Source organism: Otolemur garnettii, unplaced genomic scaffold (genome assembly GCF_000181295.1).
Source record: "Otolemur garnettii isolate 467f Iridium unplaced genomic scaffold, OtoGar3 scaffold00109, whole genome shotgun sequence".
Taxonomy (NCBI): domain Eukaryota; kingdom Metazoa; phylum Chordata; class Mammalia; order Primates; family Galagidae; genus Otolemur; species Otolemur garnettii.
The window spans coordinates 4,573,940-4,600,601 of NW_003852504.1; the positions used below are offsets into that span (position 1 = coordinate 4,573,940).

A 26,662-nucleotide genomic window follows, 5' to 3' on the forward strand; every position below is an offset into this window, starting at 1 on the left:
CACTGACTATGTTCAAAGCTCAGAAGTAAACCTGAGGATAGGTCTTTATACATTTATGTTTCATTTGAAATGTATTTTATTTTTTAGAAAAGTTTTTTTTAGATTAGTCACAACAGGATATATACAATTTTTTGCTTATTTTCTTGCCAATATTTTCAGTTCGTGATCTCAGAGTGAGTCAGTATTTACTGGCTAGAGACACGAGAAATCTGTAGACTTTCAGCCTTCATGCTACTAACCAGTAATAATGATAATGATAATACTATCATACACATATGAGGTTTCTTCCAAGTCAGGCACTGGGCTAAGTGCTTTAAAACATTAACTCATTTAATTCCCATAAAAACTCTTCAAAGTCGTAGTTCTTATTTTCTCCATTTACAGGCGAGGAACCTGAGGCATGCAGAGGTTAGTGACTTTCCTAAGGTCACAAAGCTAGTAATGGTGGATCTGGGTTTCAAACCCAGGCAACGTGAGTTTGTAGTCTCTATCAGCAGTAAACACTTTGGAGGGTTAGGATAAACCATCCTCTACATACCTGTTCTGGAGGAAAACCATGATATTTTGTTGAGCCTTCCCTCCCCCCACCTCCTTTTTTTTTTTTTGCAGTTTTTGGCCGGGGCTAGGTTTGAACCCGCCACCTCCGGCACATGGGGCTAGTGCCCTACTCCTTTGAGCCACAGGTGCCATCCCCCTCTTTTTTTTTTTTTGACACAGAGTCTCAAGCTGTCACCCTGGGTAGAGTGCCATGGCATCACAGCTCACAGCAACCACCAACTCTTGGGCTGAAGCGATTCTCTTTCCTCAGCCTCCCTAGTAGCTGGGACTACAGGCACCTGCCACAAAGCCCGGCTATTTTTTTTGTTGTTGCAATTGTCATTGTTGTTTAGCTGGCCCAGGTTGGGTTCAAACCCACCAGCTTCAGTATATGTGGCTGGCACCCTACCCACTAAGCTACGGGTGCTGCACCCCCCCCCTTTTTTTTTAAAAAAAAAGAAATTGAAAAAACAATAAGAGGAAATTGAAGGCTGACATTCTTCCTTTCTTTCTTTGTGATGCCAGCCATTCTCTGGCTCCTTTTCTCTCCCCTTCTATCTTCTCCGCTCTCATTCCCTGCTCTCTTCTCTCTCTTTCTCATCTCTTCCTCCCACTCCCTTCCTTTTCTCTAATATAAAATAAACTTATACTTTCATATTCTAATGTTGGCCTAGAGAAATTCTTTTCTCATCCTGCAAGCAGCATCTACTGAGCCACTGCGTTTTCCAAACCTATAATTTGGTGGCCCACAGGGGGACCTCAGAAAATCATTTCTCATAAAAATTTTAAATTTAGGGCAGCACCTGTGGCTCAAAGGAGTAGGGCGCTGGCCCCATATACCAGAGGTGGTGGGTTCAAATCCAGCCCCGGCCAAAAACTTAAAAAAAAAAAAAATTAAATTTCCAAAAACTAAAAAAGGAAATTGCCTAGCAATGGGAACAATATTTGATTAACAATGAGAAAATATGGTTTCATCTTTTACACAAATATTCTATGTGTTTGTGTATGTGGTTTAGTGTGAGAAAATCTTACCCGGCAGGGTGGAGGGGAGAGAGAGAGAGAGAGAAAGACCATGTATTAGATTGGATGTGAATTGACAAGAAGGTCTGGAGGAAATCACCATCACAGTAGTTATCCCGTGACTTTTTACTTTACATGCTTATATATTAAATTTTACAAGCATGTGACCAAATGCATACACACATACATTCCTACACCAATGGACTGGTGGATGCCAAGTCTCTAAAACTCCTTAAGAAAGAATGCAATTTTTACCTACACTCACTGACACATTTGCATTCCTTCAACCCCGAAAGAAAGGATCAGGCCCTCCCCTGCTCTCAGGCCTAAAGCAGCAATGTTCACACCATAGTTTCTCAACAAATTATGTTATTGACAAGTATATTTGAATCACACCTCTCTATTGTGTCAGGCTCTGGAGTCATAATAAAGTCTGCCAAGGTTTCAATATTTAGAACACATTGATTGGCTCTCTAGTTCTGAGGTTGAACAGCTAATTTTTTCTTTCTAAAGGGCAATACAATGATATTTTGTATTTTTTAGGCCAGGTTATCTCTGCTGCAACTACTCCCGTTGCATGAGAGCAATCAGAGAAAGAGGCAAAGAAATGGGAATGATATGCCCCAGTGACACTGTATTTACAAAAGAAGGCTGAGGGCTGCGTTTGGCCCCAGGGCAGTAGTTTTTGGACACCTGCTCTAGCTGCTCAGGACAGTGCCATTTGTACTGAGAAACAGATAATTTACTTTGCTTTTAGGATAATTTTCTTCTGAAGTTCTGGGGGCTTTGCCCATTCGTGAAGTTCTGGGTGAATGCTGGAATTTTTGAGGTGTTGATCTAATTGACTGTCAGGTTACTTCATTCTTGGCATGGGAGAGATTAGAATTGCTGCATTTCACAGTTGCAGCGGGTTGTGTGGGGAATCAGCATACACTGTGTTTAGTGCTGGCATTTTCTACAAAACACTCAAGTTTTGTTTGTTTAGTTTAATAGTGAAGACAAGAGAGAAGCAACTCCTGGCCCATTGCTGATGGCTACTTGCCATGGGGAATACACTAGTCACCCTCTTCCCAACTTTCAAGTGTCAGGAACAGTGCTTTGTAGGACAATTCAAGAACGCTGGACATTGCACATCACCAGCCTGGGCTATTCCATGATTCTCTTCTGTGTCTCAGGCCCAGCATGTGATTTTTATGTCTCTTTTCAGCCCCCTACCCCTTACATGGAAGGAAACCATCCCTCTAAATATAACAGTGTTTTTAGACCCCACCCCACCCCCCAAAGGTAGCCCTGCTTATACTTGGTTATATCTCCAAATGGAAAAAGAAAATAAAAAGAAAATCCTAAGACCTTAGAAGCTGAGACAATTACTTATTTCTTTCTTCTAGCTCCTCTGTGGGCTAGCTCAATAGCCCATTTCCTTAGCAGGCCTCCTACCTTTTCTCCACTTCAGGGAGTGTACCCACCCTCCTAGAAGGAAAAGCGAACCAACCTTTATTTCCCAAATATTTCAGGTTCTTGTCTTCCTTATTGCTGTTCACAGTTTTTTCCAAGGAGGTACCATCAAGGCCACCCAATCAAGGCCAATAATTGGCCACCCAATTATTGCTCAATAAACAGTTAATGGGCAAAACCTTACAAGCATAAAGTCTACCGACTAAGAATACCTAACATCCCCCCTCCAAATTTGTAGCTTTCTTCCCTCTAATCCTTTGGAACTGATATCTAAAGTATCTTTGGAAAGGGGCAAGGTGAAATCACCTCCACCCATGGTCCCAACCATGAGAGTTGCTTTGGAAAGAATGTAAACATATTGTGTTCTGGACTTTAAAAGCCAGTACATTAATGCTTACCTTTCACCTCTACCCTGTAGATAGAGGGGAGAAGAGAGAGCACTGCTTTTCCTTTCTACATGCTCTTCAATGTGCAAGTATATATTTTAATAACTTCCAAGTTAAAATATGCATATTTCATTTGCACAGCAAACTTGTGTTTCATAGACAACTTTGTTTAATTTAAACATAAACACTGAGAAGGAACCACCCTCAAATTAAGGGCATTTTAGTAAGGGTGATTAGAATGGGTCATCTCATTTTCATACCTTGTTGGCAAGTGGAAAAAAAATGAAACACCTTGTAAGAAGAGAATTCTGTTCTGATTGGTGAGGTCACAATGTCTATAAGCTAACACCCTTGAAATCATGAAATTACTCAGAGCCTGTAATTTAAACTTTATTTCATATCTATCGTTAAATTACACAAAATCAGTGAATGGTTTATAAAGCTACACCATTGGACAGATGTTTACAGTTGAAATCATGAGATTTACATGATGATGTCAAAATGTATATTTATAACATCCCCTATATACAATCATCAGTATAGACAGAGAAAATGCACTTAATCTTTGCAAACCATGCATACCACAGCAATAACACGAGAAAGAATTTTCTGTAACAAGCTTTTCCACTGGCTCAGGCTTCATCCTGCTTTCCAAGAGTACCTAGCAGTTTTAAGAGCAAACATCTTCGATTAAAACTAAACAAAATTGAAATACCATAGTGATCTACAGACTATTTTAAAAACACAACGTACACAAAATAGTTTTACTCTGAAACACTTTGACTTCCAGGTGTGTTTTTAAAAAAATTTCTTTCAGATTTTAGGTCTCAGAATTCCCAGGCCTGCAATACTGTTAGACAAAACAAAAGCTAAAAATAGTGATACAAGCTCAGAGTCAAGAAAGTCCATTTTGAATCCAAATACTCAGCTTCTTGTTCAGCGCGTGACCATATTATTACAGATAAAACTGGATTATACACATGAACAGCTTGTACAAGATGTGACTTTATGATCACACTTCTAAGCATGTCCCTCCTGAAAATATAAATGTTACTTCCAGTCACCTTGTTTGATTTATAGCCAAGAGGTTAGTGTAAGTCCTGACAGAAGTGTAGCAAAATCCATAAAACGAAAACTGCCTAGAAACATGGTGCTTTGACAGCACAGTACGTTACATAGTTCTTTTCACCTTGCTCAATTCATAACTGATACCATAAAAGTCATTTTGCATAGACTTACACTACCAAATCACTCTCATTAATTCATACATTCCTGATGTTTAGCCTCACTGCAGAACACTCTTTACTTTTGTTCTTTGTTAAGGAAAAACCCGGCAGAAGGGTTTCTCCAAAATATCAAGGTGCAGCTTTCGGTGTTACTGAATAACTCTGGCTATCCTAATGCTTACTCTACCATTTTTGGCTCTTGTAATTGTCTACAAATCTGTCAACATGAAAAAGAATTAAGGGGCTAGAGATAGGCAGCCCAACTGGAAACGTTACAATAAAGATGTACAAAAAGTAAGTAACAGTTCACATTTCAAGTTCAATTCTATCTGATCAAGAGTAACTTCAGCAATATTTGTAGACACATTATACTGTGCAAGAGTTTCTTGATAAGGACCTCACTACACAAACATTGATAAGACAACTCTATAGAAGGAAAGTCCTGACTTTAATCCAGGATTAGATACCACAATAAATTCAGCAACACGCCATTTAGATGATGAAGAAAGATTCTATACATGGGTTAGTTCGGAATGAGCACAATTCCGAGAAGCCTTGAAATGAATGAGAAGCAGCGCCAAAACGATTCCAGAATTGTTGAAATTACAGTGCCCTGAAAGTGTCTGGAAATTAGATCTTTACATCAGTGTTCCGTTTGGGAAAAAAAGTGTTTCGTTTCATCTGAGATACACCCTGTTTAAAACCTTTAAGTGGTAAAAGGTAGAAAAAGTTTAAAACTTTAAACATCTTTTACATAATAAGATATGAGTCCTGTTCTTGAAAAGCCAATACTTTTACACAAAACTACCCATGTTCGGGAGAGGAATTTTTCATTTTTACAGTTTGGTAAAATTTATAAGCAGTTGTTACTCTATTTAAGTAGGATCCTTGTTAAAGTCAGAAGAAAATGAAAGGCTTTGTGTTTTGTTTTAGCCATTTTATGTTTATACTTATGCTCACCCCTGGGGAAAAAACATTTGCTTCTAAGAAGGAAGGTCTTAGTGTCTCACGAATAATTTAAAGTCCATTTCTTAGCCATAAGTTAAATGGTCACATTTTATGCTTTCATTTTGTCTCCATAACTAATTTAAGAACTTCTTAAAATATCTAAACAGCAATTTCTGGTGAGTCTGGTTTGGCTTTGGGATTTCATAAATAGTCTAACCAGAAAAAAAAAAAAAGACAATTTAATTATATATTCGGATTTGTTTCACCCACGCACAGTATAACGTTGAATTGAAAGGCAACTGTAAAGGCAACATCTAAACTTTTTTCAACTTCCAGAATTAAGAAAGCAGGATGTGTTTGGACACTTTCATCTTTTAAGATATGCCATCTCTTCAGTGGCGCTTTGGGAGAAGTGTGCACCAGCCTTTCTGAGCCATTTAACGCCATTTCTCTACACTGCCTATGTAGTCGTTGGTGCCATTGCTGGTGTTGCTATCATTCTGCTCTTGGCCTGGGTTCTGCTTCTGGCTTTCCCGGTTCTCCCCCTGCCTCAAACTCTGAGTCACATTCTGAATCGGATTCTGAGTCAGATTCTGATTGGCATTCGGATTTGGGTTCTGACTCAGATTCTGACTCGGATTCTGGCTCTGGCCCTGACTCTGGCTCTGGAAATGGGTCTGAAGGAACCTTCCCTTCAGAAATTTCCTTTGTTCCTGACGCTTCCGCCTGGCGTCCTGGTGCTCCTTCTGCCTCATAAACTGATACCTTTGCAAAAAGAGGTCTTTTGCATAGCTGTACAACTCCATATCCAGAAAATTCAGCCCCTCAATACGCTTCTGGGTCTCCTCACTGATCTCTACACTAGAAGCCCTAGTGGTATTATACTGGGTAAAAGGTGAGATAAAGTTCATATTGAAGGTTTTCTCAAACAGATATTGGGTCTTCCGCTGAAACTCAGTGAGGCCGAAGAATGCCATGTGCTTCAGGTTCGATTTGGCGCTTTCCAGAAGGACCTTGTTTCTTTGCTTTTCCGGCATGACAGAGAGGTTGTAGCAGCCTACCAGGGTCAGGTCAGAGAGCATGCGTACCTGGCGGTTGTTGGCCAGATTATAGGGACAGTCCATGAACTCTTTGAGGGGGCAGCCAGACCAGTCATCACCAGTGTAGCAGCTGGGCAGCTCTTCAGAAGTCGGGGGCCTTCCATCGCAGACATGCAGAGACGCTTTCCATGTCGCCCCTCTCTGGACATGCCTCCACTCGCTCAAGTACCGCGACACTGGGTCTCGGAGAATGGTGATGTAGTGGAAGTTCCTAGGAACAAAGCACCAAAAGCAACAGTCAAAAACTGTGGGTGACTTAAGTGAGTCAGGGAGGTACGCGGCAAATGTGATGTTGCCCGGCCAGTAAGGAGGGCCGAGTGGGAATGATGGGAATGCGATCGCACTTGTCCTGTGAACTATGCTGCAGTCCCCTCTCTGAGTCCCACTAGCCTGGACACAGAGCTCATTTTCTCACCCAGTTTGCTGCTACTTCACCTAAAGCAAGTATGGAAAGGTTAGACTCAAGACATCGATGACGTTTCATACACTTCATCCCTAAACCACCGTTTACTGACCATGGCATGGAGACTGAGTAGAAGCAAATGACTTACTAAAGTGAAATGAAGTTGGTGAGTGAGCTCAAATGCTGATCGTTCTTTTCTTTTCTTTTCTTTTGCAGTTTTGGCCGAGGCCAGGCTTGAACCCACTACCCCTGGTATGTGGGGCTGGCGCCCTACTCCTTAAGCCCCAGGCGCTGCCCCTGATCTTTCTTATTAAGTATGCAGAAGCACTTTTCCGATATCTAGTTTAATTTATGTATCTTATTTAAGAAAAAAAAAAACCTCTTTGAAAGACTGATACGATACTCTTGATTCCAGCCATTGTCATAATATGGCTCATACGTTATGAAAGTGGAATGCAGAGATAGGGAGAGCAGCCCGGAGGCCTCCAGAAATAAACACTGTGGTTGGTTACTGACCGAAATAGACATGGTAGCTGCCAGTGGCATATATGCAAGCTGCTACGATGGTCTAGCCTTTGCTCACATGATAATATTCCCAGGATAGGAAAGTTAACTCTGTTGGCTCCAAAATGTCCCATTTCTTTACCTATTGAAAGGACATGTGGGTATCAGCAAGTGCGGAGGCTTTGCTGCCTGGCTGTCTTCTTTTTAGAGCATTAAACAGATGAAGTTCTTTGCTCAAATAGCAAACTAACATTTAAAGTCCACAGGGACACACTCTCATCCAGACACAGTGGACGCACTCACATGCACCACACTCCAGAAACATCAAGGCTTACGATGCGATCAGGCATACTCCAAGAAACTGCCCTGGAACTGTGCTTTTCCTGAGAAATGAGTTTCCACTCAGGTACAAGGGAGGAAGGACGAGGTCACAGAGGGCATGGTGTGGATGGAAAACAACAATAAACGCTGAATATTAGCATCCACATTCTTAAAGGAAAGCCGGAGAAAAGCCTGCCATTTTTCTGAAGTATTCATTCCCATCTGAGGCAGTCAGTGGTGCACGGAAAGCCAAAGGGAGCCTACTAAACCCCCTGCCCGCCTGACTGCTGGCTGGTGTTCTGGGAGGAACCATTTCTCCCAATTCTTGGGCATCCAGCAACTCAAGCATCTTGAGATCTAGGCTCTGTGCCTCTATGGTAGTGTTCCCTCTGCCTGGAGTGATCTTCCTTCTTTGACTAGAAAATTCTACTGATCCTTCATGTTCCAACTCAAGTACCATCTCACTTTTTAGAAAATTAACCTCACCCCTTGCTGTCCACCCTGACTTCCTCCCCTATGTGGCCAGAGCACTTCCACGGTGACTTGTTATAATTCCACTTAAACTTTGTTTTCCAGGACAGGGGCTGTGTCCTATTCCACTAACATGCATAATCCTCCCATCCATCCATTCCATCCATCCATCCATCCAAACTTTGTACTTTGACCTTTCTACCTGGCACAAAGCAGAATCTCAGTAACTCCTTTAGCTTCTTATTTCATGAACTATTGTGGAGGAGAGGAAGGAGAGAACTGGAGACATACTTTATCATATAAAAACTCTGAGCAACCCTCCAAATGGGCCTTGCAAACCTCACAAGTTTTTCTGGAATCATCTTCACTTATCTCACTACTTTTCCTAAGACCTGACCTTGGGAGTGGCACTAAACTTCATCTCTGCACGGAGCCACTGCAAGAGTAGCAGCTTGTGTTCCCCAGGAGCCTTTACCAACAAAGATGATTATTCTGCCCGTGGGCTCACTGCTTGCACTACTAGCTTTAATATTTACTCATTCATTCATACATTCAGTACATATTTATTGAGCCTTAGGCCTTCAGGCAATAGTTTAGTGGCAATTAGTCTGATTATTTGGAAAGAAAGAAATTTATTAGGTCCAGTGACACATTTGGATTAACCTTTCAACCAGCTTTTCCAGTCATGCATTGTAATGGGGGCTGCTGAGCATTCCAACCCCCCATAATGGAGTCACCTTCATGCTTAGCTGACAGCCCTCCTGCCCTAATTTGTTTTATTGGCTTAAGCCTACAGTGACATCTTCTGGTAAATCTTAAAAGTGCACCACCGTGCAAGCCTGAGGCTCTCCTTCATAAACACTTGCCCTTGCCCTTCAGACCAAACAGATCCCAGCCACCAAGGTTAGTGGCAGCATCAATGTTAAGTAAGCACCGTCCTCACAGGAAGAGAGAAGGTAACAGAGAGTCAGAGACGGACATTCCGAGAGTCTCTCCTGTTATGCGTGTGAATCAGAGGCCACTTAGTGCTCCTATGAGATAAGTACAGCCCCGTGTGGCCAGCCTCAGTCTCTCCATCAGTGTTTTCCAACCTTTCTTATCTCATGGTACGCCTGAACCTCCAGTGAAACCTCCATAGCCCACTTAAATTATGATGATCCATAAAAGACTGAAGTAAAGACTGTATACTCGCTGTGCTTCGAACTTCTTTCAAAACTAAGTTAATTAATGATCTTGACAAATGTTCACAGCACACCTAAGATCCTCTCGGGGCACACCATTGAAAAATCCCTGCTCTACAGTGTAGGGGCTATCACTGCAGCAGAGAAATGAGAGGGGCCTGCACACACACACGTCTGTAACTTCCGTGGTAATAGCAGATACCTAGAATCAGGTGACAATGTTTCTGGAGATTCAAGGAGTGTGGAAAGCCCCTGTGTTCCTGGGGAAGTAGTTTAGGGGCCCGTATTGCCTCAACTGAAAGCACTCGCTACTGCTGGAAAATACGACCCAACAGGTAAGAAGAAAGATCTGCTGAAGGGTAGATGCCCAGTGTCCAGAGGCCCCCCGCACTGGGTGGTGTGTTGGAGGTGGGAAGGATGCCACGCCTTCCTCTTGCTCCTTTTCTCTCCCCACTCCCCATCTTCTTTCTTTTACTCCCTGCTCTCTCTCTTTCTCATCTCTCCTCTCCATTCTCTTCCTTTTCTCTAACATAAATAAAATTCATCAAAATCAAAATAACAAGAATCCAGGATTTTCATTATTTGGAGGGAGGAGTTTTCAGGGCAAAAGCAGAACAACCATGTTCCCAAGCAGAGCACCTGGGATGGGGAAGCCCAGCCTGATGGGGATGTGGTTGGGGAGGTCGCTGGACACAGACAGTGGTAAACTCCCCGTGTCGGCTCAGGCCAGTTCAAGACTTGCTGCTCGCAGCACCAAATATGTGTCTGGCACTGAAACAGACACTGGGGACCCAGCCAAGGATAAGATATGGAGAAGAAAGAGGGGCAAACTGGGTTGGGTCAAAGTCACTTGGATAACTGTCTTGCAGTAGAAGGTGGCAAACCTTTAACTGTGCTGTGCTTATAAGGGCACCATGGGCATACAGAAGCATCGGACAGTCATGAAATTAACCCAAGTAACTTCTGGGGAGTTTTAAAATGCAGCCCTGGGTCATTTTAATTAAGTGATGCATTTGGTCACAAGAGAATCCTGTATTATGTTAGAAATACTGAAGAAATTATTTCCATATAATGTGGTATTAACAACTGGAGTGAGTGCAGGGTGTGATGAGTGCACTTTGCAGTGACTTATAGCTTAGCCTAAAGGTGGCTATAGTTTCTATAGTTCTATTTTGAAATACAAGTAAGAATTAGACAAGGCAAGGAGAGGGGAAAAGAGGTTGAGACAGAAGGATCAGCATGAGCAGTGGCACAGAGGTATAAACTAGCCTGTTGCATGAGAGAAAAATATATTAAAAAAATCTTAGCAGGGCCGCACATGGTGGCTCACACCTGTAATCCTAGCCCTCTGGAAGGCCGAGCAGGTGGATCCCTTGAGCTCAGGAGTTTGAGATCAGCCTGAACAAGAACAAGACTCCATCTCTAAAAGTAACTGGGCATTGTGGCTCACGCCTATAATCCCAGCACTCTGGGAGGCTGAGGAGGGTGGATTCCTTGAGCTCAGGAGTTTGAGACCAGGCTGAGCAAGGGTGAGACCTTATCTCTAAAAATAGCCAGGCATTGTGGTGGGTGCCTGCGTCCCAAGCTACTTGGGAGACTGAAGCAAGACTATGGCTTGACTCCAGGAGTTTAAGGTTGCTGTGAGCTAGGCTGATGCCATAGCACTCTAGCCTGGGGCAGCACAATGAGACTCCATGTCAAAAAAACTATCTTATAGGGAGTTAAGGAGTAGTGACGGGAACTGAGGCTGAAACAGTAACCAGGACCCTGGTTGTAAAAGACCTCCGATTTCATATTACAGAATTGAGACTTAATTCTGAAGGCAACAGGGAGGCCTTGAAGGGGAAGAGTTTTAAGCAGGCACATGACATGATGAGATCTGTATTTTAGAAAGGTCATTACGTAGTATAGTGTACAGATATGAAATTAAGGAAATTAGTTAAGAAGCGACTGCAGAAGACAAAGCAAACGAGAAGGAGGGGCTGAAAAGAGAAATACTTAGCAGGGAGAAGAGACAAAAGGAATACAGGGGAAAGGGAGGGGAGTTTGAATCCCTCCCAGGTCTCTAGGTTTGAGGTGCCTGTGGGACATCTGAGGAGAGAGTTGAATGAACAGATCTAGCACTCGGAGAGCAACGTGGCTGAAGATAAAGCTATGGAGTGGCCAGCAGCCCAGGATGGTCTACTTTGGGGTCTGTTTTTAATTCCATTTATGCAGCTTCAGATATTTGAAGACGGCATTCATATACCCCCAGGCTTTTCTTCTTTATGCGAAAAATGGTTTTCGACTATCCTCTCTGCCGCTTCAAGGCCCCTCATTATCCTGCTGTTTTCCCCTGAATGTACTCTACTTTATTGGAACATGGCCCGCCAAGGATGATGTGATAGGTGACAAGAAGGCACAATCTATTATCACTTTCCTTCTTCCTGACACCATTTCTCTTCAAGTGGCCTCAGATCGCATGGCAGCCATGACACACTCCAGACACACAGTAAGCTAATTTGTTTCATTCTTTCACACATATGCCATTTCAAAACCCAAACTATGTTGTCCTGGACTGATGCAGTTTATCTGGGGTCCGGTTTAATTTCTTCTCATTAGAATAAATCTCAGCTTGTCCAAAACACATCTGGGTTCTGATTATATCCCCCAATATCTTCACCATACCTTCTTGTTCCTGTTGGCAACGTCTGTTGTCAGGCATTGATCAAAACAGAAGAAGGAGGGGAGAGCAAGTCTGTGACATTGCTAGGAATCTTGCTTCAGGGTGATGTGAAACTGAAGGGTGCTGCTGAATGGACCGACTTAATTTGAAAAGAGCAAGGCAAGCTCAGCCCCAGGAAAATCTACTGGGCCTATTTCAGTTAGTGGTAAATGGACAGGATTATCTTGTGACCAAATGTGTCACTTAATTAAAATGACCAAGTGTTGCATTGTCAAATTGGAGTCGTAACTCCCCAGAAGTTACTTGGGTTAATTTAATGACTGTCTGCTGTTTCTGTATGCCCATGGTGCCCTTATAGGCATAAGCAATGTTAAAGGTTTGCCATCTTGTATTGCAAGACAGTTATCTACGCAGCTTCGACCCAACCCAGTTCGCTCCTCTTTCTTGCTAGTAGATTGGGAGGAACTGCCTGAAACAGCCAGCACCTTATTCTTGTCCCTCCTAGGAAATGTAACATGTTGAGTTAGGGAGGACCTGCCCTGGACAGCCCAGGCTTTGTTCCTGTCTCCCCCCAAAGGAAGATGTCTTCCAAAGCTTGGCCCAGTGAGTCACGTGGCCCCTGACATCTATAACCCAGGACAGGCTGTCTTTCACTGCCTTTCAAGTGAGGCATGCATAGCAAGACACCAGATTTCTTGATTCTTAGGAAACTGGCTCACAATGGAGTGAAGGCTCCTTCCGCCCCGGCTGCCTCTCTGTAAGTAGTAAGTCTGCTTCCCATGACTTGTTGCTTACGAGTGTGTTCTGTCTCACCAGACTCAGACAAGTTTGTATCCAGTTCACACCGAACCTGCTTCCCATCTACAAGTCTGGGCCAACTTGGTCCTGCCACTGATAAGCAGTTATGGAAAGGATAACAACCAATGAAAGAGTTGTTCAAGCAAGAAACCTAAGGGCCATCCTCGACTCCCCTCTCTCTCTCACTACGAACAGCTAAACGTTCCCTTAACTCAGTGGTTCTCAACCTTCCTAATGCCTTAATGTAAAAAGAAGTCGCCACCCACAGGTTGAGAGCCGCTGCTAACTCCTGGTGATTCTAGTTCTTCTTGGCTCTGGAATCTCTTCTTTCCATAACTGCTTGGGGGAAGGCCCTGGTCACTTCTCTTTTGGATCACTGCAGCAGAATCCTGGCCCAGTCCTACACTCCTTCCCACCCCACAGTGGCACATACCTGCCCTGCTATTCCTTAGTTAGGTCCCCTCCATGGCTCCCTATGAATTATGACATGAAGTTCAAGCTCCTCCACATGCTAGACAGCCATGTGGGACCTTTCTTTCTGTCCAGACTTATTTGGAGTGAGCTGTCTCTACACACATCTTTTTCAACTGTGAGTGATCCATCCCCTACCTGGCTCCCAACTCTGGGTCATTTGGCAATATCTGCAGATATTTTGGTTTTCACTGCTGGGGAGGGAAGAGTTGTTACTGACATCTAGCGAGTCAAGTCCAGGGGTACTGCTAAACTTTCTACCTACCACACACAGCCTGCCCCTACAAAGAATTATCCAGCCCCCAATGCCAATAGTGCCAAGGCTGAGAAATCCTACTCTATACTCTAATTTTCCAAATTGGTCCCAGGTCATAATCCTAGAGGCCCCTTGCCTTTGTATATGGGGGACCTAGTCTTTTGAATGGCTTCTATCTCTTCTTTGTAGGTTACTTGGCAACGTCCTCTGAAACTCAACTCAAAGATTGCCTCTTCAAGGAAACCATCTTTGACCTCCCTTGGCAGACTTTAACACCCCCTTCTCAGCTCCAGCTGCCCTGGAATTCTCTCTGTGTAACATTTATCACCCTGTGCTGTATGGCCAAGTGAGTTTTCTGCCTCCCTCCCTGGACTATGAACTCTGGGAGGGAAATGACTATGTATCATTTACCAACATTAGCTCCTCAGGGCCTGGCACAATATTTGACATGAAATAAGTGATCAGTAAAAGACTGTTTAATGAATTTCCGCAGTGGAAGCAGCAGAGCTTAGGAAAAGCTAATAGGAAAATGATTATCTTATTCTTTGATAAGGAAAAGCCACTAGATGTCACTATGAAATAACAGATATACCATTTTATACCTGTGATAGAGCAGTTAAGGAGATCTAAGTGTGAAAGGATATTTAGTTATATTTAGCCATTGTCTCTTGACATTTTGTGCAGTGGCCCAATTTAAAAGAAGGCTGAAAAGTTTAAGGATATTAAAAATAAGTAAATGGTTAAAAACAAGCACCATTTAAAAAAAATTCTTATTTTAGTAGACTATTATGGAAAAGGGGGCCAACTGCTAAGTCACGGAATTCTAGACTTGTCAGCGCAAAAAGAAACCTTTGAGATAGTGAACGGTCTAGATCACTGTCAACCTTTTTTAAAAATCTCACGGCACACTTTAACCTATAGTCAAACGTCTGTGGCACGCTTAAATTATGTTGATCAAAAGAAAGAGTGAAAAAAGAATATACTTACTATGCTTTTAACTTCTCTCAAAAATAATTTAATTAATGATCTTTAAAATTTTTCGAGGCACACCTAAGATCCTCTTGTGGCACACCAGTGTGCTGCGGCATCCCAATTGGAAATCACTGGTCTAGAGCAAACCCTTCCCTTTAATGGTAGGAAAATAGAGGCCCCCAAAGAGAGGCAAGGCCTTGCTCACAAGTCACAAGTCACCAAGAGCCCTTGAGAAATCTAACTGTAAGACTTAAAGCCTACAGGTTTAATAGACTCCATCTTTGTGTCTGTTAATTACATAGGATGGCACACTCAACCAGGCCTGCAAGAACTTGCTAACCCTCATAAAGGGTGCTGAGAGTGAGCACTTCCTTACACCAAGTGCCATAGCCAGGAGCTGGGGTGCTTTGTGCTCAGCATTTAAGTTAATTACTAACAACCTGGTGAAACATATATTATCATTTCCATATTGAGGATGAAGAAATTGAGACTCAGAGGGAGACTATTTGACCCAACGTCACACTCAAGTTAAACATGGGTGTTCAGGTCAGATCCTGATTGCTCTGACTCCAGAAACTGTATTCATCCTATTCCAGTGCTAGGGCATAAACCCAGGACCTCCACATCCATGAACACACAAAAGTGGTTCCCAAATTGTGGCCCCAGACCAGCAGCATCTGTATCATTTGGGAACTTGTTAGAAATGTACATTCTTGAGTCCACTTACTGAATCAGAGACACAGGGCTTAGAGCTCAGCAATCTGCATTTTAAGAAGCCCTCCCTGATATTCTGATGTGTGTCAAGTTTGAAAAGTGCTGTTCTAGGTATGTGGCTTCAGAGCACAGAAATGTCTGAGATCCCAGGAGGCCAGTGTGCAGACAAGCCAAGGGAACCCCCAAGTGCAAGCCCTAGCTCCTCCCTGTACTCCTTAGAGAAGTCCTAGATCCCCACATTTCTGTCAAGGGCAAGTTCAAGGAATGTTGCCTGGGCAAAGTTCTGAGGATCGTGCTATAAGCCTGCTTTCCTTTGAGGTTACTGGTTCACGAAAGGCCAGGATAAGGTTTTCCCTGCACTACTCAAAGGGGAAATAAATACCAAAGCCATTTTTTTAAAATGAAAGAAGGCCAGCAAACCTGTAGCAGTGAAGGTCATAGGCATGATCAATAAAAAGTTAATTTAAGAAAGGAAAATTCTTAGCCCAAATCAATAGGAGTGAACATTTTATTATACCTATAGCTTAGTTTTGTATTTTGTTAGAGGTTCAGTCTTTGCACATCTTGTTCTTGGAGTAATGATGAGTGGGTAGAAAAATAAGAACTGCGGTTCAGTCGTCCTATGGAAACTCTGCAGACAATGTATATGACATTGAGTCATTAATGCTGAAGCTTAGTCCCCTTCCTTGGCTAATGATGTCTACATTAAGTGCATGGATCCTCCCATCACATAGAAAAGACTCAAAGCAAGGAGGATGACTTTCAGATCAAACAACATTAATATTTGAGCACAGACTAAATAAAAATATAGGAAATTGAATCAAAGAGAAATATACCTGTGACAGGACTGGATCTCTCAAGTCCTGGAATGACTATTTTAACTGACTTTTTTGTGTGGCTCATCTATTGGCAGTCCCCAAAGAGCAGATCCATAAATACCATCAGCAGTAGTGGCAGCAGCCTCATGAAAGAAGCGTGAGACCTGGCCGGGGGACTACTTGGAAGGGGTGGAAGCTCATTTTGATGTGTTGTTTTTGGTACCTATGTCACAACAGTCTTGTGGCTTAGTAGTCAGGCTTTATATAGTGAGAAGAGTGAGCCACCGCATTGGAAGACAGTGGATTAAATAGTCGCCCATGATTTCATTTCATTGTCATCACAACGCTGGAAAGCCCTAAATGACCTGGATGCTGCACCCTTCTTTTTCTCTTTAAGTTAAGGATGTGGGTTCATGACGTAGCCAGGCTTCCTGGGCAACCCACAAGATGGAGAGCAAAGTCAACCCTTGAGGGCCCCGTGATCTGTGAGACAACCAAGACTTACATTGGTCTCTTTAAGTGATTGACTTGATTCCTTAGCTGGGCGCAACCATTTCAGGCAGACCACTTACTGGACACAAAACCAAGTGGGAAGAGGCCGAAGGTCTCACACCCACTAAACATGCATTTGGTTCTCATGGCAGGAGTTTTCTGCCCTTCTTCACACCTCACTCCAAGTAACCATCCTGTGTCTATAAAGTCACACTATAATTAACTGATTTTTTCCCTCTTGTTAACTGAAAATAAACTGATCTGTGTGTAGTATGGGAACACTCAATGGAGCACACATGGGCTTTCATTAAACAGAAGGATGTTTTTTTCTATAACATTCTTCTTCTCTTTTTTCTACAAAGCAGGAATTTTTTTTTTCTTTGTTGAAAAGAAAGAAGATTTCTAATGTCTGTCAATTCAAACTCAAGGTGGAATTCTTCACACGATCAGTCCTGGTGATATTTACTTCTTTTTAAAAGAAATTGCTCTCCTCTTTTCCAAAGCCCAGTGGGTTCCAAAGTACATAAATCTAAGGGCTCTTGCAAACAGTGAAAAATCTGAATTCTTTAACAAGATTTGAATTCCAAGCTTTATGACCCATAGTCACCAGCTTTTACCCAGAATCTACTCAACTGCTTGGCATCACGAAAAGTTTTGTAGTTTACACTGCCTCTCCCCAGAATTTCTGCATTCTAAAATTATTTTGTCAGTCTCAGTTCATTAATACTTAGTGTGTTGTGGAATTGAAATGAACTTTTAGAGAAAAATCCCTTCAAGGTGCAGATGAAGTACCTGGGGCCCCAGGAAGGATACAGTCTCCCCAAGTCACATGGAGGCCAGTTCTGCCACTGATTAACAGATTCGGCCTTCCTGAGTTTTTCGTCTAGGAATCCCCCCCCCGCCCCCCGCCACACAAACAGAACTTTGCAGCTTACTGAATGTTTCTTTATGCCACCCCTGGTCAAACTGCCTCCCCTGAGGGTTGGCTTGTGGGGCAGCCAAGGATAGAAGTTGCTACTCTTCCTTCTCCCAACACTGAAACAAGCGGGGACATGAGTAAGGAAGCGTGAGTGAGCTCCAAATCCTAGTGGATAGGAGGAGGCCTGGGAAATTTCTGTCTCTACTGGAACCACTATGGTTTGCTCTAGGGATAAAAATCCCTAGAATCTCTTGTCTTGGGGATCCATCCCTCCTGTCCTGCCTTTTCAGTGCACCTACAATAAAATATGCTACCTTGTTCTACGTCTCAACTAAAATATAATAAACTGGGACCTTTGTGGAATTCAATTCAGGAACGGGCATGCACAAGGAGGGGACATAGTGTCCTTTTAGCCCTGGAGGTAAAGGGCTTGACTTTGTATTGCAAGGCAAATGTTTAATGAGTCCATGATGAATGTTATCAATTCTGGGGGTCCTAGAAGTTGCCACAATTAGAACTGTAGGCACAGAAAGGAGCCAGTATGTACACGGGGACCTGCTTTCAAAGAGCTTAGAATTTAGTTGGGGAGATAGGACCACAATTCAGTGGGGGGGAGATCAAGGTAGAGTATATTGCCAGGTAAGTGCTGTCAGAGAGAGTAAGTGCAAAGTGAGCTAAGGAAGAAGTAGTTTACTCATGTGCTAGGCTCATCAAGGAAAGCTTCATGGAAGAGGAGGAGCAATCTGACCACATCCTAAAGGATAGAAAGGATTTGACTGGTATGTACGCGGTGGTGGAATGGAGAAGTGCTTGAAGTATTTTCAAATATACTAAGATTTCTAAGATTCAGAGGAAAGCAAAATGTCTCATTAATTATTATTTATGCTGATCACATGTTGAAATAATAATGTTCTGAATATATGAGGTAAAATAAAATATATTATGAAAATTAATCCCATCTGTCTCTTCATTTTCTTTTCATGTGGATATTAGAAGATGCAAAATTATAGGTACGGTTTGCATTGCTGTTCTGTTTGAAATGCTATTATAGAGTCAGACTCCCTGGGTTCAAATTCCAGCTCTAGCAGTTACTAGATGTTTCATGTTGGGCAAATAAATTCTCTGTGCTGCTTCTTTTTCTTTTCTTTTCTTTCTTTCTTTTTTTTTTTGAGACAGAATTTCACTCTGTGGCCCTGGGTAGAGTGGTGTCGCATCAGAGCTCACAGCAACCTTAAATACTTGGGCTCAAGGCATCCTCCTGCCACAGCCTCCCCAGTAGCTGAGACTACAGACCCCCACCACAATGCCCAGCCGGTTTTTCTATTTTTAGTAGAGACAGGGTTTGGCTCTTGCTCAGGCTGGCCTCAAACACCTGAGCTCAAGCTATCCTCTAGCCTTGGCCTCCCAGGGTGCTAGGATTACAGACGTGAGCCTCTGTGAGCCCGGCCTTTTTTTTCTTTTCATATTCAATGTGTGCAAAATCATAGAATGTTTATGAAGATAAACTAAGGCATTGTACATGCAGTTCTTATAACTGTGCTTATATGATAATTCAACAAATGTTATTATTATTCCTTTTGTTGTTTTTGTCATTAAACAGATAAAGATATTTGGCTAAAAGGTGTTTAACCTTCTGAGAATCACAGAGCTAGTCAATGACAGTCTTTGAGGTCTGTGTGACTCCTGAGCCCAGACTCTTGTCCACTGTCCTGGCCGACACCCTGCCTGGCCTTTGCATCCTCACTGTCAGGTGTGTCTGAATCACCAGCTTGTGTGTTTCTCCCCACCAGGTTGTCCACCCTCACCGGGGCCTGATCACAGCCTCAGCAGCCACAGGCCAGGAACACAGCTGGCCTGATGTGAGCAGGAAATTTGAAGTAGGAGGCAGTAGGATACGCCGGGATGTGAAATGAACAGGCAAGGGCTGTGTGGTTTCTGCAGGCCCCTTACCGAACCCTAGGAATGGGAACTGAGCACTTCAGAGCTGAGAGACCCCGGGATGGAGGTGCAGCTGGTGGCTATTTTTGCCCGAGCTTCCCACTCCACAGATGCTGAAACCAGATAGCCTTCTCTTCCCATCTATTCCCTTCTCTGGCCATTTCCAGCTTGTGAGAAACCCGGAGACATACAGAATCATTCCTTCAGAGACCTCCACAGAGACAAGCAATCAAGTAACAGGCCTTTTTCGCATGGTAGGCAGTCAATAAATATTATTTAAGTCAATTTTGAGCCAGCTGTAGCCAGCCCTGCTCGCTTACCTAGGCCTGCTGTCTGGGAGGCAAGCAGGCATCTTGAGTGTGCTTTGGAGAAATCGTTAGAGGAAACCTAGTCAGGAAAAATGCCTGCTCTCAGCATTGTGCTGTTTTCCAGAACAGCACAGGGGAAAAGTTTTCCCCTAAATAAAGACTGCCCTTCTTGAGTCCTGGGTTGATTTTAATGAGCTCTAATATTGTCTTAAGGTGCTGAGAGAGATGAAGTGCAAACCCTGGCTTCTGTGGTGAAAGCAGAGACCTTCTTACCCATTTAAACTGTAAAGAATTGGAGCCATTCAGAATTTTAAGGGCTGGCAGGGTCATGCCTCCTTTCCCCTGGGAGTTTTCCTTCAGGTATTTGAGCTGAAAAGGGCACAGTCATTGAGTACCATGGCCGTGCTGCATGTGTGGGGAATAAGTGTTGTACACAGTGACAGGCACAGCCTGGTGTTTCTCTACAATGATAACATTGGCAGTAAAAAAAAACTCATTCATCCCCCGCCCAACCTCAATACTAAAAGTAGCTGATGTCACGCTAGAGTGAGTACAAGAGGGGACAGTGAAGACATGGAAGATCCTGCTGGAGCAGGAATTATTATTATTATTTTACTGAGACAAAGTCTCACTCTGTGGCCCTGGGTAGACTGCAGTGGCCTCATAGCTCATAGCAATCTCAAATGCTAGGGCTCAAGCAATCCTCCTGCCTCAGCCTCCCAAATAGCTGAGACTACAGCTCATACCACAACGCCCGGCTAGTTTTTTTCTATTTTTAGTAGAGACAGGGTCTCGCTTTTGCACAGGCTAGTCTCAAACCTCTGAGCTCAGGCAATCCACCTGCCTTGGCCTCCCAGAATGCTAAGATTACAGGCCTGAGCCACTGTGCTTGGCTAAGTTTTTCTCCTGGCCTCATGTAATCCTCCAGCCTCAGTTTTCCACAGTGCTAGGATTATAGGCATGGGCCACCAAGCCCTGCCAAAAAGAAATTATTCTGAAGGTTATGTTAGTGGTAAAATATACAAGAAATTCTGTACGTTGTGTAAATCAGAAGTTTCTTTTTCCTGGTGCAGATGAATGACTTTGGACATATGTGCTTCCCCTTTAAGACAAAAAGAGGACCTCCCCTCACATCAGTGGCCTTTCACTGGATAGCCAGGACGCCAGGTCCCCTAATCATCCCTTCCCCACTCACAGTATGCTCCTCGAGGCCACAATTTAACATCACACTGTAATGTCCTGAATCTTAGAGAAAAGGCATTTTTGTAGCTGTCCAAATGTGACAGAATGGAAAAATTTATATAGTATGTAAGGTCAGACAACTATGCGTGTTGTGAAATGTATGAGGTCGGACAATTAAGTTGATGAGTTCATCTTAGGAAAAGTGACACGTGCCTCATTGCTGAATATTACTAGGGTCACCTTGGAAGTACTCCCCTTAGGAAGCTACGCACTAATGCACCTAGTCCACCCTCCAAAGCACTTTTTCTAGGATGAGTTTGTGAACTTAATTGTCATACCGCATGACAATAGTTCTAATGGCTATTCCAGAAAAACAGTTCCAAAGTTGCTTTGAAGGCCTCTCAGGTCACCTACTCCAGTCACTTTAACAATGAGGATGCCTAGGCCTAGAGATGAAGGGTAGGGACTTGTCCAGGGTCACATGGCCAGTCTGTGGCAAAGCCAAGGCCCCAAACCAAAGTCTCTGACTCCTTGCTCCATTTAATGCTCAAGGTGAACGACAAACAGGTACCAGCTTTAGAAAATGGTAGCCCTTCTGTTTGGTAGACGCTCACTTATTCTCCACTGCAAGCTTTGGAGCCCATAAAGGAGGATTCAAAGTCAATGCTTGCATTCAGAGAGATATCTGACCTTGACTTAAGGCAACTGCTGGAGAGCAGCGCCTTTCTTGGACTCTTTCATTCATCATTTACTGGGAAGACATGTCAATGGGAAGTCACATTCACTTACGTGCTGCATGAGCCACCTACAGAGCTTTCCCTCCTGGCTTGGCTTTCCTCCCTGGAATTGAGTTTAATTTGCAGAGATAGTGACCCACAGCAAGGTGGATTTGAGGGCACAGATAATCACTCTCGATGGCTTCACCCTTCCTACAATGCTTTTTCAAAAGGGTCATCTGAAGAAAATCCATTGCTATCAATGTGTGGGAGAAGGAAGGGAGGGAGGGAGGAAGAAAGGAAAGGGGGAAGGAGGGAAAGAGGAGAGGAGGGAAGAAGGGAAGGAAGTAGGACTGCTAAATAACAATCAGAAATTTCAAAGGATTCCTACCGTTCTTATATCCTTAGTCCCTCACTGAGCCCCATGAAGTGTACAGGACAAGATATAAAATTCCCAAACAAAGGAGGTGTCTTGTCTAAGGATACACAACTAGACAGCAATGGGTCTAAGACCAGAATCCAGGTCTCTTAACTCCCAATTTGATGTTTTCTGTTACATTAAGACCCAAGTGGATACCTAAACAGTCCATTTCTCTTGTTTTGTCTTTTTTTTTTTTTTTTGGTCTCACTCTCTTGCCCTGGTTAGAGTGCCATGGTGGAATAGCTCACAGTAACCTCAAACTCTTGGGCTTGAGTGATCCTCTTGCTTTCAGCCTCTGGAGTAGCAGAGACTACAGGCACCTGGCACAACACCCGGCTACTTTTTCTATTTTTAGTAGAGACAGGGTCTTGCTCTTGCTAAAGCTTGTCTCAAAACCCTGAACTCAGGCAATTTACCGGCCTCAGCCTCCCAGAGTGCTAGGATCACAGGTGTCAGCCACTGTGCCCAGTCATCTTGTTTTGTCTTACCAACCAGACTGCATATTCCTTAAGAGTCACACTACTTGGCACCTCTCCTATCTCTCAGCACAGGGCTCAGTATCTTATGGGAACTTGATGGAGTGCCTTCCATGAAGCCTTGAAATTGCCAGGATGATCTTTTCTACTCTCTCCTGTCTCTGCTACTGGTTCTTCTCCCACTGATCAGAACTAAAGGGCATAGTCCAGCAACCCACACAGGCCCCGTATTCCCCAAACTACCACACCTCTGGCTGCTGCAGATCTTCAGGCCCCCGTACCAGCACCTCCCCAGCCAGAGGAGACCACCGCACTCACCATATTATTTGAAAGGGTGAAGAAGGCCATTTCTTTTCCAACCCTTCCCCTACTGAGGCCTGGAATCCCACTCTTAATTACTCTTTCCTTTGTCCTTTATGACCCAAAGACCTTGATCCTTTGACCTTCCCTATCCCTGTCTTATACCTATCCCTTCCTCCAGGCTTTCCTCACTGGACTCTCTAGGTTTAATCTCCTTGAAATCTTAGATCCAGAAGGAAAGTTATTAGAAAAACTCATTTCCCTAAGGTGCCATGCACTGAGCACTACCAGAAGCATTTCCATTTGAAACAGGCATCCCCTAGGGGCAATGCGGTACCCTCTTCACTTATGGTAGAATTTTAGGCAGCAGTAGGGCAAGTACCATATGACAGTAAGCCTCCCTAAAATCACAGCCTGGGCTATTGTGTGCAGGTGAAAGACTGCTTCAATAGTCACAATCAGGAAGCCTGTTCCTTTCTGCTCAAAAGAAAAAAAAAAGGCAAAGGAATTTTAAATGAGACCATTTGGTGACAGTTTTGATCAAATACTTTTTCCTTTTCAGAATCATGAATTGGTCATGAACACACTACGTTAAAACAAGATTTGATTTCCCCAGGGCTATTTTTGAAGTCCTGTTGTTCCCCTATCCCACCTCCTTCCATTTAACATTTCATGAGTCAAGGCATTACTAGAAATGTGTGCGGGAAGAGCACCTCGACCTTCAACTTCTACAGGCTAGAAAGAATGTGTTGACAGTTGAAATATGGACAGGTATATTTTGGAGAGGCTGGTATAGCTGCATTTCAGTGTACCAGGCACAGTCCAGGTGATGAGTGGGTCACTTTTGAGGTTCCTAAATAATCAGAAATATTTACATTTCTCAGTTCATTTATAAGGATTAAAGAGCTCTTTTTCCAGATCTTTTTTGAAGGCATAGCACCCCATTTCTCCTGTACTTCTAAAAAGTTCTCTGTTGCAAATATTTTTTTTTAACAATGCACATTTTCTTCTCTCCATCAATCCTCACAACAAGCCTGAGAAATGGACAGGGCCAGTCTGTTTCATTGACATAGACATTAGTGCACACAGAGGTGAAAGGTCACACAGCTAGTAAGTGATCAAGTTACATGTATCTTAAACCCATGTCTAGACGTCCAGACTCATTTTGCTACCCCATGCCACCTTGCTGATTTTAGTTTCAAATGAAAGGAATGTTGCATGACACACGCAGGCAGAGCTCTCTGCCATACTCTAAAGCAGCAGTTCTCAACCTGTGGGTCACGAACCACAGGAGCTGTATTAGAGGGTCGCGGCATTAGGAAGGTGGAGAACCACTGTGCTAAAGGGATGTGCAACCAGGAGCAGCTTTCAAGGGGGTGACATGATTTCTGGGGTGCTAGGAAGCACAGGCCCTCCCTCTCACAGTTGGTCAGGCAATCACAATGTAGGTTGATTCCTTTGGCTCGAGGACCTGCCTCCTGTGGCGGAGGGGCAGAAGCTAGGCAGCACAGGGTCAGGAGCCATTAAGACTTATCAGTCATTTAAAAGGCAGGGACTAAATGGTCACTAAGACATACCTTCTGTGGGTTTAACAATCAGATCCCACATAGGGGTAGGGGTAGATTAGGGCAGCGAAGGGGGTAGTGCAGGGCATGTATAGAAATGGGCATTGAGTACTGGGGGGGGGGGGAGGAAAAGGAGGCCAGAAGGAACACTGAGGACCTCAAAGGCAAACTTGGCTGCCTTTGAATTTTGCTGGGGTTGAGGATATGTCAGGAATCTCTGGTTTAAAAATAAATGTGAAAACAAAGATATAGAAGGTAAATCACATGGCTTTGCAGAGAAGATGAGCAGATTGATTTTCAGTTGAATAGTGCCCACAATTTATCACTAAATTATCGGTCCAGTGTCATCTTCCATCCTCTCACTGTTCCCCCTGCACTGACCCCTAAGCAAAGCCAACTTCTCTTCCCTGCGCTTGGCCCTGCTGCCCCGTGCCTTTGTTCGTGCGGTTTCCTCCAGACACAACACTGCCTGCTCTGCCTGTCTGTCCACGTAGCGCTGTCTGCTCACGGCTTCCTTCTTCCTGATGTTCACAGCTGACACTGCTGTGACTTCCTCTGAACCTCCAGAAAGGGTTTTCTGGACTTCCTCTAGAGGATCCTGCTCATCCAACTTTGTAATGTAAGTTCTTTCTTCTCACCAAGGCAGTAGGCACCTTGGAAAGAGGGAAAGTCTTCTTTATATCTCTTCTCTCTTCTCATGGTCCTGGATGGCCCAGAATCCTGACAAACAGCTGGCCATTGACAATTGCTTTGTAGTTAAGATTTCGGTCTCTGGAGTCAGAAAGTTCTGGAAGCAAGCCCCATCTGTGTTAGTTACTTAACCTCTCTATATCTTGGTTTCCTTCTCTGCATGCACCACATCAGATTTGGGCTTTTTCAATGTGATAACCCATATATCCATGGAGAGTGCTTAGCATGGTGCAAGGTACTTGGGATACAATCCCCAAATATTCACTAGTGATCTTATTTTTCTCTTAATAAAATGGGCAGTCCTCTCAGGCTCCCTGTAGCAATAACCTAACAGACTCATTATCCCAGAAGCAAAGGGAATCACATTAGGAGATTTCTGGGTAAGGGTTTGTTAAATGCTCTTGACTCACACTATAGTTAGTTACATGTACCCCACCAAAATGCAGGGAAAGCCAGGAACTGGTTTCAACTTGAATTTGGTATTTCTGTGGCCCACACACTGAATGCCACCGAAGCCTCCACTCCCCAAGCAGCAGTTTGTAGAGATGGAATAGTGGCAGTTTTTCATTTTCCAGAGTCCACTCACCCTTCCAAGAATCTCAATGCCTCATTGATTCATAATACAGTGCATAAAGATTTCATTTTTCCTGCCCACAGTGATACATTATGGAGGCAATCTGTTTTGCCACTGAAAAGTTTGCTTAGTAGAAAAATTTGGAGTTTTGACATTCAGGAAATTACAGTCATCTGTAAAACACGATTGATATGCCAAGGCTAACATTTTCATTGCACTCGCGGAGCCAGAATAACTATGATAAAATATGTGTTACCCCACACACGTTTCAGGATCTTTAAAGGAAACATTAGTTAGCTCTGAGAACCTCCTCCCAGGGCTCCAGGACTACAACAGCTGTGCCAATTAAGCTGCTCTCCATTCACAAGGATACCTCCATTGACCAAAGCAAAACTCAAGTTCTAAACCAAAGTGAAGGCTCAACACATCATTTGCCTGGGGCCTGGTCTGAAGATTGAAGCTATGTTTTCCCCTACTGCCAGATTAAAGCCATGAGAGGGAATCGACAAAAATGAATTTGAGAATTCTACACCATTTTGGAATTGTTCACCAGCCACAAAAGGCACAAATACAGATTAGGTAGAACTGGAAGTTGAACCCAGAGAAGAAAAATCAGACTGTTCTTTATCAGAACAATTGAAACTTGTTCTATATATTTTTAAGCCTACAGATTTCTTTGTCTCTTTCCAGGTGTAATTTTCAGTGTCAAATGACATCAGAAGCCTAGGGCTCTGAAACTATCCACTTGTTCAATATTTGATTTCAGAATGATGAATGCAATCAATTTAGCTGAGAAGTGTGGATGATCTCTGTGGCTATATATATATATATATAT

General features: G+C 43.4%; 1 protein-coding gene across 2 annotated transcripts in view; it reads right to left on the bottom strand.

Moving 5' to 3' along the window:
• Positions 1-3,775: 3,775 nt before the first annotated feature.
• HS6ST2 (heparan sulfate 6-O-sulfotransferase 2) overlaps positions 3,776-26,662 on the bottom strand; it is a 320,090-nt gene continuing 297,203 nt past the window's right edge. For both annotated transcript variants that reach the window (XM_023517362.1, XM_003796956.2), the window contains one exon: positions 3,776-6,883. In XM_023517362.1, the coding sequence (XP_023373130.1) occupies positions 6,010-6,883 (874 nt within the window). In that variant the 3' untranslated portion in view covers positions 3,776-6,009. The remainder of the gene's footprint in view (positions 6,884-26,662) is intronic.